General features: G+C 34.9%; 1 protein-coding gene across 1 annotated transcript in view; it reads right to left on the bottom strand.

Moving 5' to 3' along the window:
- The window catches only part of LOC149805047 (uncharacterized), a 357,351-nt gene that overhangs the window by 198,593 nt on the left and 138,676 nt on the right, over positions 1-20,082 (bottom strand). The window contains exons 37-42 of the mRNA XM_089946893.1: positions 18,613-18,845; positions 13,907-14,087; positions 11,212-11,341; positions 6,611-6,705; positions 4,125-4,310; positions 399-579 (exon numbers count right to left, since the gene is read on the bottom strand). Of these exons, the coding sequence (XP_089803019.1) occupies positions 399-579; positions 4,125-4,310; positions 6,611-6,705; positions 11,212-11,341; positions 13,907-14,087; positions 18,613-18,845 (1,006 nt within the window). The remainder of the gene's footprint in view (positions 1-398; positions 580-4,124; positions 4,311-6,610; positions 6,706-11,211; positions 11,342-13,906; positions 14,088-18,612; positions 18,846-20,082) is intronic.

Genomic DNA, 20,082 nt, shown 5'->3' on the forward strand with positions numbered 1-20,082 from the left:
ACATAAACAGAGTCAGTGCGAATGATGACTTGTTCCTAGGCCACATGAAAACCCTTAGCTGGCTGCATGAAAGCCCTTGGTGGGCCTTATTTTGCCCACCCCTGGATTAAATACTCAAAGTTGAGTTTTGTAATATTTTTACATTTTCACATGGACTGAAATGTAAAACCAAAACCAAGCCAGTAATGTTCATTTTAATTCACCATTACATACATATTAATCTTGCATTATCTGAGATGATAAGACTTATAATGTTACTTTGGCTTGTAATTATGAATCTGTTTAGGGGTGGAGAGACAATGAATCAAATCTTTTTTATACTTGCAGAAAGAAGAATAATTGTCATCCAAGAAGAAATGGAAAATACAATAATTTCATTTTATTGTATATTATCTTACCTGACATTGTATTCAGCAAATATCTCAAATGTGTCTTCATTATACTTCATATTGAATATTTCATGGAACAGTGGTGGTGATGTGTCAACAACATAAGGTGTTGTGTGGCAGACTGTCAGTGACAGGGGACCACCATACTGTACATTATTCAGAGCTCTGAGTGTGACAAAATATGTTCCATCTGAAAATATTATTTTTCTATTTACTGTTTACATAAAAATCCACATGACAGAATGATTAAACACTGTATCACTTATGAAACATGCAATTTGGGCTTTATTTCACTTCTAAAACATGTTCTTTGGCTAAGATTAAAATATTTTTTATTAAATTAGGACCCAAATGTGCCCAGTATCCAGATGTGGGAGTCATATGGTACTCACCTTTTCTGTCTATTCATCTATTTCTCCATTCACACTCTTTGTAACCTGAATAGCATAGCAGCCCAAATACATAACTTTATGCTGTTTGGTACATGATGTGTCCCTTAAAGCATTTGTTTGGCAGGTCCCATTTTGATGGAGTTACTGCTCTTTTTCCAACAGCACCCTATCTCCACCACAGCAGATCCTTGTGACCAGACTAGCTCAAGAACCATTGAAATATTCTAAATCAGATATGACTTAGTTGGTACATTGTCTTACAGACCTATATGTGCCTTTTATATATTCTGTCCATCTGCTCCATTTCTTTTTTATATAGTTATGGCCATTGACAATTAACTCCATATCTTTCGATGGAAAGTCACCTGCATCATTGTCCTGATACATTATAGGATTCAATCATTATGGTTGGATATTTATCAAAGTGTCCATTTTACCTAAACACTCACATAGTAAATAAAGTCCAAAGGACTTTATGTTAACTTTGTGAGTGATTAGATTAACATTTTACACTTTGATAAATTCCCAGCCATGATATTAAATCCTTATAATTCCAATTTTCTTCCTTTCTGTCATCAGATTAGCAGATTTCATCAATAAAGCATTCAATATTAGGTAGCTCACAGTTTGCTTTCACTAGCTAACTTCATTCCACCAAAATACCAAGCCCCATCTTCACATGTCAAAAGTTGTAGATACTTATACTGTGTTATTAGCATTATAAGGGTAGATTGTCAGAATGGGTCATGCAAGTGACCTAAGGAATTTGGTATGGCTATTTATTTGTTCTTGTTTAAAGCAGGTTATTCCATTTTCTTCAACATTAAGCTTTTTTATGGCATGTTTTGCTTTAGCGTCATTGTTTATGCATCTTTCAAAAATAAAATTGTGTCCATTTTTAGGGAGATCCCCTGCTCATCATATGACCCTGACATTTAACAACAGCTGGTGGAACATATCGTCAAAGCAAAATGCAATAATTTCTGAATGTAGAGTGGCTTATAAAACATGCCATGTGCTTTCTTTGGTTAAAGGAGTGTTGCAGTGCTGAAAGGACTGCAATTATATTGTTTTAACTTCTAATGGGCAATTTTAATTAGGGGGTTGCAAATTTTGATCAGAAATCATGGGGTGGGTGGGTGGGTGCAGGGCTCATTGTTATTATTATTACAAGGTCATGGTATAGAGATAAAGCTTTAAATAAAATGATCTGGAAACCGGGAACCAAAACTAGTCCATAGAACTGACTGATGTGTAAACAAATTCCAAAAAAATATCACATGGCTGTTTAGTTCCAATCAGATTGCAAAACCTGCAATCAGTTTGTAACAACTGGAATTGTGTGTATTTGATTCAGATTTTTAACATAGCTTTAACAATTTTTCAGTCACATCAGTATGATGTCTGCAGTGTGGCAGTTCATAGTGATGTCTAGCATTGGGGCAGCAGACATGTAGCATTATGTCCCACCCAGTCACATTATCCTGACACCAGGCCGACCAGTCCTAACACACCTCTTAATGCTGAACATCTAGCAGGCAGCTATTATTACCATTCTTCATAAGTCTTTAGTACCATTCAACTGGAGTTTGAACCCACAACCTCCTGCATCAAAGGCAGGTGCTCTAACCCCTTAGACCACCAATTGGGTCATCAGCTGGAATTATAACTGGATGCAATTTGGTGGGTGAACTGCCTATTACATGCAAATGTTCCTATTAAAAGTTTTGTCTTTTCAAGTGCAATTATGAGGGAGTTATTGTCCTTTTTCCACCAATTACATCTCCATTACAATATATATTTGTAACCAGCATTGCACAGGAACCATTAAATAATCTCTGATGCAATTTAATGCATAGGTTGTCTGAAGACTAGATGCGACTTTTATGGGGCTTGTCTCTTCAACTGCTTTTTTGATAGAGCTGTGCCCCTTCAAAATTAACAATATCTTCAGATGGAATGTTGCTCACAAATAGCACAAATCAATAACCATTCAACATATTTTGATGTAATATGGTATGAACACTGTATCATAGCCTTGCCAATGCCTTACTAGGTCTTAGTCTCAGTTTGAAGAGTTACAACCTCCGTATTTCTTATCCTCTTGATTCTGGTTTCTGCATGATAACTCCACCAAAATTTGATAGATTCCAAACATATTTGGTATGTGGCTCCTATTGAATGAGTTTCATTTCCTGGGTTCCTTTGCATTATTTACAGTAGTTATGGTCCCTGCTTATCTGGTTCCCACAACTCTGGTTTCTGCTGGATATCAAATCAACACAATCTTCATTAAAAATCAATCAGACACCATCTTGTGGTGAAAACCACATGTGACATGACTTTAGATTATACAAGGTCTTCTGGTAAAAAACTCATGATATGCCTTTCTGTTCTGGAATAGTAGCAACAAGATTGTAAGATGGCTGCTATGGTGACAATAATGAAGGTTAGACCAGCATCAATTTCAATCATGATCAACTAGACATCACAAAATAGCTTTTATTAAAACCCCAGGCTGATGTGTGTATCCTTTCAAAAGGAATCATAATAACTAGATCTTAAAAATGGCTATTGTGGAGGCCATGCTGGATGTCTGAACAGAACAATTTTCATTAGGTTTGTGATTTGGAATATCAACATAGCTTTAAAATTTTTAGTCAAATCACTATGATGTCTGCATTTTCATTTAGGACCAGCTAGCCATCACAAGAAGGTTCTCGGTAAAAACCCAATGCCAAAATGACTTTCTGTTCAGGAAAAGTAGCAGTTACGAGATCCTCAAGATGGTTCCTGAATTGGTCAAACTGGATGTCAGATTGGCACCATCTGCATTGAGGACCAACTAGATGTCACAAGACAATTTTAGTGAAATAAATATTTGACTATCCTTTCAGAAATAACAGCAATACAAATATCAAGTTAGCTACTGTGGCAGTCATACTGGATGTATGAGAAGTGCTATTTTCATTTGGGTTCAGCAAGACATTGAGATCAATATATTTGTATAAAATTTCATAGCAATCCTCCAAGTAGTTTAGGAGGAGTAGCAATAACTTTAGTACATGGATGAACACAAAAATTGCTATAAACAAAGAAATGAACTCACAACTTCATTGGCATGGAGATATGGAGATGAACTGTTGTATGAAACTAATTTCAAACAGTCTGAGAATATTTAAATCTCATGAAAAGAGACTTTCAGTTAATCACTGTTATCCATTGGAATCATCATATGAGGATAACAAAATAAGAAATTATCCAATACAACAAAAACAAATTGGAAAAATCTGTCAAATTATTGGATAAAAAACAGCAAATGTTTCCTTAACACTTGTTTTACCTGGTAGAACTGTGTATGGAGCTGGGATGGGATAGATGAGTCCCATGTTTGTCCACTGAGATTGGGAAAGCAGGTGTCTGTGAGGATCATGATGATAGTGTATTAACTCTTCACAGAACTGAGTTCCGACAGCCCAGGAGTAACCCAGAAGACCAGTCTCCTTGTCATGAATACCATCCCAGTTAGCTATGTTGGAAAAAAAGTTTTTAAAAAAATCATGTATTCTTTTAAAGGACAATATTAAACCTGTAAAAATGAATGTTTGGTCTGCCTATGAATCTCTGTTTATAAATAGTTTCTGCTTCAAGATTAGTTGCCATTTAAGATAATCAACCAAAGACTTACATGTTTATCATTTGGAAAAATGTTTGAAAAAGTATGATTTCTTAACCCTTCCCCACATACCAGTGCATCTAGGTGCCACATTTGCATTTCAGTCCAAGCACATTTTGATGCTTCACTCATATGATTCTACCACATTTCAATGTATCTGCATGCACTTGCCATTCTCCATAAAAGTATTTCCAGATGCCCACTGTAAACAACTGCCATTTGCATGATCAGTTACATAGCACCATCAGTTGAGAATATACCCACTAGTTTCCTTTTGGATGTTTCTATAATATAATAGCATGTAGTAGTTATTAGATGAAATGTGAGGTCATCAGAAATCCCCCAAAATGAAAATGGCTTATGCTATCATTGCAGGTAAGAAGCACAAAGTCCAGACTAACACTGATTTTTGAGGATTAAAACTTGTTTCTAAACCTTTTTAGTAATCATAACAAAATGTTTAATAAAAAAGAACATGGCAAGCCCAAGTAGTATACACAGGAATGATAGTGACAACTGATCAATCAACATTTTAAACCCAACAAAACCAAGAGTGAAATCTATAATTACTAGTCTCAGTCTCACTGCTTGATGTACATGTAAGCTAGAATGTTGCTTTTTATAACCTTTTGCTATAGAAAGAAACAAAAAGCATTAAAACTCAGTCTGAAAGCTTTCAACATGTATATCAATGTGCAGTTTACCCCAGCCAGGTGTATTTAGATACTGTTGTGGCATCCTATTCTATTGATGGCACACTGTACAATTTAGCAAGAGACATGTTTACTGAGTTTTAGTTTAATGGCATGCACTATGAGGCAAATAGTTAAGCTGTGCACTACATATATAAAACATAATATTAGTTAAAACACTGAATAACAGGCATGATAAATGAGACATTCATTTTTGCTGAAGTAAGAATGTCCATTTTGAAATTAATATTTTTTTAGAGAAAATGTACAATAAACACTAAAAATATCAATTAACAAAAAGTATATGCATAAACTTAAATTCAAAAATACCATTTAATTAAATATTGAAAATCATTTCAATTAACCCAATTCAAGCCATGCTATGAGTCTTTAAGATGGATGATCCTTTGTAAGTTGCAATGTTGATGCACTAAATCATAAAATGCCTTATAAAAAAGTACCTTAAATGCATTTCACTATTTATAGAACAATTATTGTGAATCAAAAAAAATCTTGGTTTGGCAGATTACTAAATTAATGTGGAATTTACCTTTGCATGACACTAACATAATATTTTAATACCTGTTCTAAAAGGTTAAGTTAATACATTTTCTTCTCAGATTACCAGATAAATGACATTATCTGCAAACTATGATGCTCAAACATGATTAATTTTAAACCAGCTGAATATCAACCATCCTATTCACATGTCAATATTAAATCTAATAACACTGAAATAATGCTCATTTCTCAAGCTTATCCCACAAATGTCACTTTGATAATTGTTTGTTATAACACAAACACCTACTGGTTATTTATTTTATACAGGGTGGTATGGTAGCTCAGTTAGAAGAGCAGCAGACTTGTAATCCAAGTATTGCTATTTCAGTAAGTGGTAAGGCCAGCCTAGGTCAGCACCCTTGTGGTGTCCTTGGGAAATGCATTCAGCTTCCACTTTAGCTCCCATTTCCTTGGTATGATGTAACCAATAATACAATAAAGTGCCATTAAACAAACAAAGACAACCAATCATCCAATCAGTCTTTATGAAAATGGCAGCATTCATCAGTGAGCCAAACTCTGACCTTTTGCAGGATTATTTTGCATGAAAACATCAATAGTCTTTGTGTTAAATCTGCTGTTTAAGCGGTAACAGTGTGATGGCATGTGCAGAAGTTCTGACAACTGAATACATTCTTCCTTCACACTAATGACTGAAAAACTGCCATTTTGATGTAGGTATTTTTTCATTTAGAAGAAACTACATTTACATAAAATCTGCCAGCAGCAATTGAGATATAGATCACACAGATTTTGATCTCATCATATCTAATGGCACACTGCAAACACAAATGCTAATTGACCAACTTCAGGAACCAACATAATGGTTGATCTTGCCCCATCAAGACTACGGACAAACATTTATTTGGTGTCTGAAAGCACAAGGCTGAGATGATATACCTGATATAAAGTTGTTGCTTCTGGTGTAGTGTAGGTCTGTAAGCATTACATCTCCATTAAAAACTGTTCTTGACCCGGGTCCATCAATAACAAGTCTGAAATGATTTTACATTCACTGAATAGACTTCATGATTAAATATGTGTAAATTAAGTTAGACAAATAATATAATTCTAAAATGTCTGTAAATAGATAATGGTATCTTCACATTTTTCTGAGGGTTTATAAAAACATGAAGATCAATCAGCATGCTATGCAATACATTATATATGTGTCCCATTTTTTAAAATTCTCTAAATTTCTCCTGAAATTAAGATTTCACATAATCAAAGTTATGATACTTTCAACAATAACACATTTTTTGTACAGATATTAAAAAATATGCAAATATCACTTTCAGTATAAAAATCTAACACAGGGATAACTTCTTAATCCTGGAAAAAGGATTCTGGCATTCAAATTTGATGAAATCTTCAAACTTGACTCCAAGATATGAACAGACTTGATTGAGGAAAGTTCGAGATTTTATTACTGTATTTCAATCCCTGATGCATGCTGAATCTGCTGTGAAAAATAACCATTACCAGCCAAGCAATATGATATTAAAAATCCCAAGGAAGACATTTTGAGAAATTTATTGAAGTTGGGGCAAGGTCAGATAAATTTGGACAGAAAGTCATAAAATGACTTATCTCACTTCTATCTGAAGAAAATCTAATTTTTCAGCTAATGCAGCAAGGGTTATAAAATCCATCATTTGAGAAATAGGTTTTTACCAGTAAGGACACTTTGGTCGAGAGCAATTTTAGTTTCCTAAAGTGTTACACTTTATTAGTATTGTTTATTCTTCAGCTAGAGATGTATTCAAAGAATACTAATGCACTGCCTGCTCCCTTTTATTGAAGCCTGATGTATATGAGCGAATGAACTACATATAAATTAAAAGTTCATTATTGTGCATTTGTATTATACAGAATAAGCCTGAGAAAAAAACTTAAACCATAAAGTATAAACAAAGTCATTGAAGTGTGAAATATAGGTCACATTAACCTACTTTTGTGATGAGAGTGTAGCACTCATCAAAATGCATCCCATCACCAAGTTTAATGATCCCAGGAATATCAGCATTTTTACAGTAAATATATGCAAAAAACCTGAGCTAAATGCAACAACTTAACCAAGAAGGTACAACTCATGTGCATATATGTACAAAGTTAGAATCCTCAGTTGTGGAAAGGTGCTATGCAATACATTCTAAACTGTTGCTTAGGATCTAAGAAGAAAGAATGGTTGACATTTAGAGAGGATGTACATAAGTATATCCTTTTATCTATGCGAACACCAATACTTCATATAAGTGAAGTAAAATATAACAACCATATTTTCTTTATGAACATTTCACTGATGAGTGTTCCAAGTCCAACTAGATGGACTATTCTTCTTCTTCTCCAGCATCTGAATCCACATTCAAAGTCTGATATTAGAGGAGTTTATCACTAATTGTATAATTTTACCAATAAAGCCTGTTACTACTATAAGACAATAGCTGGAAATGTTTATGGTATTTGCCAGGTTTGGGTGTCAAAGTAACTGTTGCTTCTCCCCATGATGGCAGAAAGTGGCCAGTTTCCAAGATTGTATTAAAACTATTTAATTGTGTATTGAGAGCTGTGTCAGGTAAGTATTTGCTAAGTTGATGGTCATCTGGTCATGCTGAATGTCATGGTCTCAATGAACAGAGTCATATACTTGTTGTGAATCAAAGCCTTATTGCAATCTTCAGTCTCTATTAAATATTAAATTACAAGAGCCTGATTTTTAGGTTTTTTACATGGCAAACATTTAGTATAGCTTTCTGTTTGGAAATGTTTGGAAAATGTTTCATCCCATGTATTTGAAACTGCTGCTAGTATAGTAACCAATTTATCAGATTTTCTTAGATGTCTGATAAAACTGAATGTATTTTTGCAATTGATTGTCCTTATCATATTCCATACTGATTTAATAAAGGAGCAATAATTCAACATTGGTAACACTATAAACCCATTCAACATTTGTGGCAATTGCATAAAAAGATCTCATCTCAAGTAGGCATCTGATGTATGTCTACAAGTATTATACTGATTACACTTTTATTACATACATTTCATGAAACATATTTTATATAAACACTGCAACTAGTATGTATTGTGCCAGAAGACCAATGATAGGTAATTAGCACAGATATAGTGTGATAGTCCTATTTCTGTGTACACAATATTGATATCCAAGATTGTCATGTCTTTGTTTATGTTGTATTTACTGGTGTCTGTGTCAGTGGACCATATAGTGAACACTTGTCATTGACAGTTATGTAGCAATTCATTTGTTTTGTGGCCTAATGCATTTCACTGGAGATACTGATGATGTGGAATTCAAACCAAAGGCACCAGAAGATGAACTCAGCTGACATGAACTGAAGGTTGTTGTTTTTTTGATTTTCTAGGGTTTAACATCATTTTTTAGCACACGTTAGGATATACATGGCGGCCACTATTAATGGTGGAGGAAGAACCTGGGAAAACCCCGGAAAGACCCACCAACCCACGAGAAGCTACTGGCAAGCTTTCTCACATACCCACATTGGCTGAATCCGAGACTCAAACCCACGCAGACATAGGTGAGATGGCAGTGATCTGTAATGGAGAGCACTTTAAACCACTCGGCCACTCGGGGCCCCTGAACTGAAGGAGTCTCCTGTTACTGTTCAAAGGTACACTGTATTCTGTTCAAGTCAATCTAAATCATCTAAAATATTACTACACAGTCATTGCATTAAACCCGACAGGACTGACCCAAACAAGGCATCTGCACTGAAAACAAAATGTCATAAGGCCAGTTTGATATATCCACCTATATGATGACACTTATAAAATTACAAGGTGAGAAGCAGATGCCATAAGGTCCTAACAGCTGTTGTCTTTTGTGTAAATGCTCCTCTATTCAGGGGCCCCAAGTGGCCGAGTGGTCTAAAGCGCTCTTCGTTACGGATCACTGCCATCTCACCTCTGTCTGCGGCGGTTTGAGTCTAAGATTCAGCCAATGTGGGTATGTGAGAAAGCTTGCCAGGAGCTTCTTGTGGGTCGGTGGTTCTTTCCGGGGTTTTCCGGGTTCTTCCTCCACCATTAATACTGGCCGCCATGTATAGCCTATCGTGCTGAAAAATGGCGTTAAACCCACAACAACAACAACAACATCCTCTGTTCAACATAATGCAGTCAAAAACAAATAAAGGTGCAGAAAATAAATTAATCTTTTTTCTATTAGTCCATAATTGTTACAAGCATACATGGTAAGTGCAGTTTTTATTAAAATACAAATTCGCTCTAGCCCTCCCAAGGTATGATATCAAAATTCAAACAAATTTACATAATCTACACAAAGAGGATTATAACTGAACTAAGTCTGATTTGTAAAGATTAAACAGTACTGGGGGAGTTCTAGAATCTTAAGCATGTACAATTGTTGGTATAAATTAACATGGTGGTAATCTTAAACATGTACAATCGTTGGTATAAATAAACATGGTGGTAATATATTTATTACATTTATAATAAATACACTGAAAAAAGATACAGTATGTTGTAAAAAATATAAAAGACATATATATCTAAGTAATAAGTGTACTGAAAAAAGACAATTTTTAGTTTTGGATTTGCTTCTACTTTAGTATTTGTATGATCCTTAAATTATTAACTGGTCTCTTCTTAAATAAATTGTTTACTTAAAATCTTTTCTTACAATAAAAAATGTTCATCAGCATTTTACCCAGCAGCAGTATTTTACTGCAATCATTTGTTTCCAAAAATTATTTATTAATTGAAAACAAGAGATATACCAACTCAAAAAACCATAATGTCAAAGTGACATGCATTTCTGGTAAAGTCAGATGATGAAGGCTTTATTTGATAATGTCCCAAAACATATTTTTGGAGTAGGATAATAGAAGTTTGTTTTTCATGCTAATATTTTTTGTTCTTAATTTAGGCCTAGGTTTTGCATATTTTATTTGGAAGGTATAATGCGATGACACACCATGTTACAATGTAGTTTAAAATACATGTGGTGGGATGACATAATATCTACAGTACAGACCCTGGGACACACTTTCCATTATCTGTATTTGGCAAGTCCAGGAGAATGGCTTTCACACCTCTTCTATCCTGTGCTTTGTGAATATAGTGTGTTTTAAAAACTGGGATAACATAATGACAAAACAAACTTAGTCTGTGACACCCCTGCTGATTGTCTAACAATGAAATAAGGTGCAAACAAGACCTAGTAACCCTTGATTTAAGCTTAGTCAGTGACACCTTTATCGATTATCTGACAAAGAAACAATGTGCAAGACAAATGTAGAAACATTTGAATTTAACTTTATTATAGTGTTTATTTGATAACTTAATGGATAAACAAAAACACTTATTGAATTATTGCCAAATTAAAGAGAAATCTTCAGCTGATACTCAACAAAGCTGCTGAGGATTGTTTTCAATTTTCACAATAACATTTTTCCCTTTAAAAACTTTAACAGGTTAATGAGCCAACAAATACAGTCAAATACCTGTGATTAAGAACTGAACTGTCCACCCCTACACAACGTATTTCCCAGTCTCTGCGGTCATATGGGATGCCATCTAAACAGGAAATAGTCTCCAACCTGTCTTCAGTAGCATTCACAATCAAACCTTCTCCTGAAAAATTAAATATAACTTAACCCATCCAAAGTGTATTCATTTATATGTATACAGCCTAAATTGTGCAATTCCAAATTTTCATTGGATTTCATGCCAATTCACAGACTCAAAAACAATATGAATTTTTCTGAAAGTATTGTCAGTCAAAATATCCTATAGATTCCCTTTTAAATTATTTGGATTTTATAGGAGTCATAATTATGAACAAATAGAATCCTCAAGATATTGACAGACAAGCAGAAGTAAATTTATCACTTATTTTTCATCTGAAACTGATATCAACATTCTTAATTATCAATTTTACATGATAATACTGTATTTAATTGTCATTGTTATTCTGCAGATTCCCATATCTGAACTCACTGCTGCATGTTAATGATTTTGATATAAATGTATGTAGTAGACTTGAATAGCACATTGGTACAACAATGGTTATATGAAACAAAAATAAAAGTAAACTTATATTAATGAAGCATTAATATTACTTTTTAGGGAATAAGAATAACTTTAATTATGTAATACTTAGCTCCTACTTTTCCAGTGCTTTCCTTTTCTGAGACTCCTAACCCCCAGTTCATGCTAATTATTCCCTCTTCTAATAGTTATTTGAGATAGAATATTTGAAAAAACATGGTTTCAGATCTTAGTCACAGCCAATATATGGAATATCTTCCTATTTTGACCTGGAGTGAGACTAAAGGACATCAGAGTGAGGTGGGATCAGGTATGCTGCACATAATTAAAATTTGATTTACCCTCCAAAACTACCTTTTAAAAGCAGTAATAGATTACCTGCTACTATTGTGTTGCATAATTTAACAGTTATTAGGGATGCTGATGGCCACAACACTACTATAGAAAACAATCACACTTACCCTTATCATAGGATTTTTCACTACTGTAGACTGGTGCAGGTTTGGCCACAAGTTGTGGTATCACTATAAGACCCAATGAAAAATATGCCTTTGCTCTGTTGTGCAACAGATGCAAAACAAAAGGAAGAGAAGGTAGTGTGAGACCACCTAAAGTTGGCTCTCATAACACCATTCAAAGACAAGTGATTCAATTAATAGCCCTAACTTGATGGGCTTTAATTTTCATAAAAGAGAACACTGATAAACTTTTTTGATAGTGAGGAGAATCCACCTGGAAATAGTGGCAACCAAAATATCTGAGGAATCATTGAGAAGTACAAATAAAACCATAAAGTCCTAACTAGGCAAATGAGCCTCTCTTGATCACTCCAAGTGCAGATAGAATTCAAACTGGAAACATACCATCCAATTTGGAGAAGTTACACATTTTGCAGAAGGAGATCTGTTCATTACTCGACAAGTGGGTGGTGGAGAGTTCTCAAGCTGAGTTCTCCAGGATATTGCTTCATGCTTTTTCAAGTGCCCTGTGCCAATGGAAAACTCTGGCCAGCGATTATAAGACTTCAGCTAGTTCATCAGGAAACAGATGAGCAAAGGTTAAAAAAGATGTCTTCCATACACCTAAGAATCCAGCTAAATGAAAATCTCTCTGCAACAGATGTGTTTGGATGCATTCAGAAGTAACCCTCAAAAACATGTTTCCTACCTGCATTTCAGGTAAAAAGAAAGAATCTCCAGTGAACAATGAGCTAAGAACAAATATCCCAGCATCAGAATTACTTAGCATGCATATTATAGGATAAGATCAAGCTATTCTCTAAAATTTATTAAATTGTTTCCAAGACAAATTCCTCTCTGTAATTCTTTACCAGCTGTAGTAGTTGAGGCTCACAACCTGGCATCTTTCAAGAATGAGATCTCCACTCTGAAGATTTAAGAACAACTATGGGCCAAAATGCAAGTAAGATTTAATAAAGTCAAGAAATTGTTGAGCTGAAACTCAGGGGCTGCTGAGGTAGCTGGAATGACTAAACTTATGAACTGATCTTTTCTTTCTCTTTAATTTCTATGTTATTGTTTTTGTTTACTTTTTCTCCACCAAAGCTGTGCCAGTGAAATACAACTGTCAAATGTGACTGCAGTTTCAAAAGAAGCAGATGTAACTGGAATTTGCTGAAAGTGGGGACTTTGCCCAATCCACTGAAAAAATAGGTTGTTGGGGAAATGGGGTAGAATATTCTGAAGAAATTGGTAACCATATACCTGGCAATTATCACAGCTAAATATCTGCTTCCAAGAGAGCATGATGAAAACAGACTTAACTGCCATGCATGTACATATATATGTTCAAGAGAATGGAAACAATTAAATATTCCCTCTGTGACAGCTATTGGTGTTATTGTTAGTTCATGGATTTACAGGCAATGACTGTTATTCAAATACAGATATGTTGTTCCCATTTTTATTTGTTTTTTTCTAGTTACCTATCCCACTTTTAAAGTAACATCAAAACCAGATTATATGCAGTGGACATTTGTGTGAATTGGAACTTTCTGGCAAGATTTCTCAATATCACTGCCATGGCAATGTGTAAATTCATTTTAAAAAAATGTGAGATTTGTCCACTCCTATTCCCTGGCAGTAGAGCTCTGAAATTGCCTGAAAAGTAAATTGTGAACAGATATACCTGGCTCTGGAGTTGTCAGATCAACCAGGATTCCCTGTGTTGAAATGATATGTCTGTAGCCTAGGGTGTTCTTCATGTCCAGGTTGAAGAAATACAATCTGTTGTGATCCAAGTTTAGCTCATAGTGGAACTCCACAGCATGGCCAATGCTCAGTCTCTCAAAGTGGTAAAACAGTCCAAACTGAATAAATGAGAAAAATTTGACAATGGTTAAATCACATATTGGTAATTATAAAATAAGAAGCAAATGTCACACATATCAAAACTACAAAACCAAACAATCAGTCCACCATATATGCCTTTTAACACAACCTTGCCTTTGAAGATAACTGATAACACAAGTAAATTCAGTGCATTTGTTTCCTCCCCTGCTGTAGTGAAGTCATCATAGGAAAACCATGATTAAATCTGCATGTGATCTCTGTGACAAGGTGTACTGTTACTGGGCAGATATGGAAAGTAATGGTAACCACAAATTTGATCATTCTACCACAGTGGGCAAATAGAAGGCATTTAAAAAAAAAACATCCTTGACCTTGAAGATAAAATCTTGAGCATGACACCTGAAATGCTATCCAACTGAGAAAAAGAAGTGTGCTATGGCTTAATCCTGTACCTTAAGAAGCTTTTAAATATAAAACAGAAAGAAAAGAAACTTGAAAATATTGAAAATACTGACTTGTGATATGATCTTAAAGATAGGACCCAAAATATGGAATCCACTGTTCTTGTTACGATATGTAAGTATATCAAATTTGATCTCTATATATTATACAGCTCATATGAAATTGAACAGAGATAAGAATCTCACTGAAATTTAAAATACTAACCTCAGACCTTGACTTTGAAAAACAAGAACCCCAAAAGTAAAACTGTGACCTTCTAGTGATGATGTATAAGTATACTATGTTTCATTTCTTAATTGCCAAGGACTCTAAAGTTATAAAGTGGAAAGGAAACTTTTATGAAAAACTTGCAATACTGAAACTTTCGCTGCTTTCTGCTTACCCTAGTGAAACATCATAGCAAATTTGATCATCCCCTTCAATTGGTGTAAACGGGGTGTAGGTTAAAACATGATTCAGGGTCTTTTCTAAAACATTAAAATATTTGATTCATGCTAATATGTAAAACCAAATCTCAGCAAACTTAAGAAACAGTGAGCAATTTCCTCATGTACATGTACCCAATCGGTGTCATCATCCCTACTCCATGAAGGGGTGGGTCTATACTAAAAAAATGGGCAGGAGTCTTCTGAAAATACTTTGAGTACAGTGACTTGTCCACATGTCATGCATATCTTCTTCTTATCACCATAATAAGCACTAAATGTCACAGCAAGCCACTAAACATTACAAGTCATTTCTTGAGTAAATGTATTAAAAGAATGAGGGCCCCCAAGTGGCCGAGTGGTCTAAAGCACTCTCCATTACGGATCACTGCCATCTCATCTCTGTCTGCGTGGGTTCAAGTCTTGGATTCAGCAAATATGGGTATGTGAGAAAGCTTGCCAGTAGCTTGTCGTGGGTCAGTGGTTCTTTCCGGGGTTTTCCTGGGTTCTTCCTCCACCATTAATACTGGCCGCCATGTATAGCCTATCGTGTGCTGAAAAATGGCATTAAACCCGACAACAACAACATTAAAAGAATGATATATTTCATCACAATGATATATTTCATCCAGCTCTAAGCTAAAAAGGCTATAACTCTCACAGAATTCAAGGATTCACAAAGTTCTGTCAACCTTGTGCATTTTTTTATGATGACCATAACATGTACCACATTTCACAGAGATCCATAAAAAATGCAAGACAGGTTGCATTCATAAGATTCTTTCTAGCCCTATATTCAAGCGACAGGACAATAAGAGTACCATAAGTGATATTTATACTCCTGCCCCATGTTTAATAATCCTGCATGCATGGACTAGCGGGACATAACTGGTCTTAAAGAACTTAACCTTTGGTTATAGTATGTGGTCATTCACTACATTTACTGTCCAGAAACCATGATTTCTTATTAGCTTACCAAGACCATGACTTTAGCATTAGATTCCAAATATACAGGTTTCTTTAGCTATCCATAAGTTTGGTCCAGCAATTTGTTCAAGAATATAAAGTTGTTTTGCAAAACCCATTTGTCCTCAAGTCACAATGATCCTGGGTTCAACCTCCAAATCTGTAGGTCTCTTCATTAAGTGCATGCCTTCCACATTTTGGTCAAAGTGCTCTTGAACTAATATTATTGAACTAAAAGCATTCCTTTTTCAGTCACAGTGACCTTGATCTTAAAATGTTTTAGCAACAAATCAATAATAACTTTAAAAAATTGCACGAAAACAATTTTTATTCTTCAGCCAGTGGGCTTGACCTTTGACTTTCTGACCATAAAATCAACAGGCCTCTATATCATTCCAGGTGCAAACCATCCACATGGCTGAATTCAGATCTGCGATGTTGAACTAAAATCATAATGCAGAAACCATTTTTCTTCATTCTATCACACTGATTTTGACTTTTACCATTTTACCTCAAAATTGACAGGCTTCTTTCTTATCCAAAGTGTAAGTTATCCACACTCTTTGTTGAAGATACATAGTCATGAAATTACATTTTTGAGCAGAAAACATTTTGTTCCTTCAGTTAGTGAGTCTGAGCTTTGACATTTTGATGCCAAAATAAGCAGATTTATTGCTTACCCCAAGTGCCGAACATCAACAAAGTTTGGTCCAGTTATGTTATTTCACAGAAACTATTTTTTCTTCCTTCAGTCACAAAATCCATAACCTTTGACCTTTTCAAAATACATGCAAAATACATGGGTCTTCTTGCTGATCTCTAGTGCAAGCATTCCAGAATGTTTGATCAAGGTCTGTGAACATTTTTCATTTTACAGTCCCAGTGACCCTGACCTCTGATCTTTTGACCACAAAATCAATAGGCTTCTTCCTTAACCTAAGTGAAATCCATCAACAAAGTTTATTAACTGCAGTCAGCAGACAGCTCAAGTTATTGTGCTCAAATGAAATTGGTACCAGATGGACAACATCATCACATAATACACTCCACTGTATGGTGGGTGCATACAAATTGCAGAAGCACTGTGATTAATCAATATGCACATCCTCTGATGATCACAATAATATTTACCAAGTTGTTCTGTCAGACACTACACTAGGCTCCAAGTCAAAAGGGAAATAACTCTAACAAAATTGCAGGATCAAAGTGATTTATTTATACATGCATCTTCCGATCATAATCATAAAATTTCCCAAGTTACATGGTGAACCATAAAATAAAACTGGGACTAAGTTGAACTAACAAGACTGTCATACAATGCATTCAAAATTAAAGTAAAAAACAGCAATTATTCTCACAAAACTTTCAGGAACAAAGTGATTTGTTGATATGCACATCTTCATGTGCTGACTGGATCATTTACCAAGTATCATGGCAATCCATCAAAATCTGCTGAACAAGTTATGGTAATTAGATTGTGGGTGGAAGGATGAATGGACAAACAGAAAAGATGATCCTTACATATTCTGCACCAAACAGTAGACAGATAAGTTTCTTGTTTCAGCCTATAAGAATGATTTTTGTTTTTAAAGGTCTGATGTCCATATAATATCTGAAAAAATTTAAACTATATTTTGTGAAGCAACTGCATCTCAGTTTTGGTTATGATCTCTGGACCCATTGATTCAATACATTAAGTTTTTCAATGCAGGCTTGTTTCATAAAACATGAAGCCTTAATGGGTCTGAAATAACTGCATACTAGCCACATGCATAAGCAGTTGTCTAGAAAGCCTGTGTATTTTTTGAAGGATGCTTTGAAAATTTATTTTTAATATTTGATGGTAGATTATCACCAGTTGTACATAATTTGAAGGACTTCAAACTAAGAAGCTTTCTCTTTACTTTGGATGATTCATATTAGCAGCTTTGGAGAAATTGCTTCAAAGTTCTATTTTCAGTAACATTGTTTTAAATAAGTGTGGACATGTATAATGGCAAATCAGCAACATGAACATATTTTTTGACAGGTTTTATTGCATGTCTGTTCAAATGATTTTATTTTGCTTTTAAAAAAGTAAATTCTTATCAATGAGTTCATTTTTTACAATGGCAGTCACACTGATTGGTGGATATTATTAATATGAAAGGCTTTTATGCTACTGTATGCTAGGATCCATTCTGTTAAATTTCTTTAAATTTTCTGTTAAATGTTTCCTGAGAAACAAATCATTTAAAGATGTTCTATTTTTAGTGATGGTTGCCACTAATGTGCTAAAAAGAACACCCACCAACTGACAAGCATAATTTTCTACAAACTTGATAGAGCTGTATGCCAGTAGTTTGTGAGAAGATGAAATCAGCAAATGTTGATTGATGATGTATCAATACAATGGATTCAGGCCATATTCTTAGCTCACTTCACCTTATGACTGGGTGAGCTAAACATAAAGTTAAGATTATTCCATGTCAAATTTACTAGTGCTGTTTAATTTGCCAAAAATGATCATTCTGAGTAGCTCTCTTGTAGAACTAAAAGGAAACAGACAAAAAGACATACAGTTACATTTTTAAGTTTCACCACAGTAGTAAATATTTACTTATAACAAAGGAACAAGAGTGACTTTGATGGACTGAGATACATATATGCACTTAGAAGAAAGACAGCTAACAAAGTGAATACAATTTACTTCTGCCAGCTTATGGTCATGTCCCTCTATGGCTTGCATAAGTTCGCACTGTCCAGTGGTACCATAGTCAAAGTTGAAACTGAGACATAGCAGCTCAGAGAGATCCAGGCACTTTCTGGCACAGTCTGCAGATGTAGGGATCTTCATTAGAGTATCATATATGGGGCCAACCAGTTTCCCTTTCTTTAATCCAGTAAAATGTTCCAGAGTCTGCAGGTTCAGGGGATCATCACCTAAAAACAAGAAGAATATTCAATGAATAATTAAAATAAAGCTGGTTTCCACTGAACACTATGTTACACTTACAAACTATGATAAAGTACCCTCCCTGTAATGTGACCTATAAAGCACTTTTAAAAAAAAATGTCACAAAGGCTTGAGATGCAATGGAAAACATGATATATGTGTTTCATCTGGTGAAGACAAGACAAAGACTAGGTTTGTCAAATATGGCCCATGTGCTCTTTTATCTATATAAATGGGAGCCAATGAAGTGAACACTGTTCCTCCATTATTGAGACAAGGGGAGCACACACCTGGAATGGCCTCATACATAAGTGATTCTCCACTGCCAGTCCATGTTTGCACAAATATATCATTTCCCTCAAATATATTTGTGATGGCTTCTTTCTGGTGTGTAGTCAGACTTTCAATAGTAAACTTATAAATTATCCTTTTGAAGTCAATTGCCTTCACCATTTTCAGCTGATGTACAACTGTTACACCCAATTTATTAGCTGGCATTACATACTAAGGGAGTCAACTCGTGAAATCCAATAGATGTTGCTAGTGCTAAGCACTGAAATACTGGATATATCTGCCAAGACGTAGATAGGCTAACATAACAGAACCTTAGCAAGCAAAGATGCTAGATTTCTAAGCCTTGTTAAAGAACTGCAACTGTAGGTCCTTTTGTGCCTTTAGCTTTCATCATACTCCTACCATCAACATAATTGTATAAATATACTGTATGCTCCAAAAGGCAGAAACAAAAAAAAACCATCTTGTAAACATATATGGATATCAGGATCAATAGTGTTTTTCAAGCACAAACATGAGTACTTTTGAACACCATTTTCCTTTTGTTCATCCTCAATGCTTTCATTCCTTTCATGGGATTATCTCTTTTAAATAATAAAAACATGTACAAAAGTTCGGTCTGTTTCTAAATTCTGTCACACTACTGGTCTAGACACAAGGCATGCATAGGTCAGGTGGCATGGGATAGTTTCTTTAATGTAGATATGTAGATAGTGAAATACCAATTGTCAGCTAGGAAAATAAGCTAGGCCCCACCCCCATAGAAGTTGTTGTTGTTGTTGTGGAGTTTAACACCATTTTTCAGCATACGATACGTTATGCATGGCACCAGTATTAATGGTGGAGGAAGAACCCGCGAAAACCCTGGGAAGAGCCACTGACCCACGAGAAGCTACTGGCAAACTTTCTCACATACCCACATTGACCGAA

Source organism: Sinohyriopsis cumingii, chromosome 2 (assembly GCF_028554795.1).
Source record: "Sinohyriopsis cumingii isolate HCF-2022 chromosome 2, ASM2855479v2, whole genome shotgun sequence".
Taxonomy (NCBI): Eukaryota; Metazoa; Mollusca; class Bivalvia; order Unionida; family Unionidae; genus Sinohyriopsis; species Sinohyriopsis cumingii.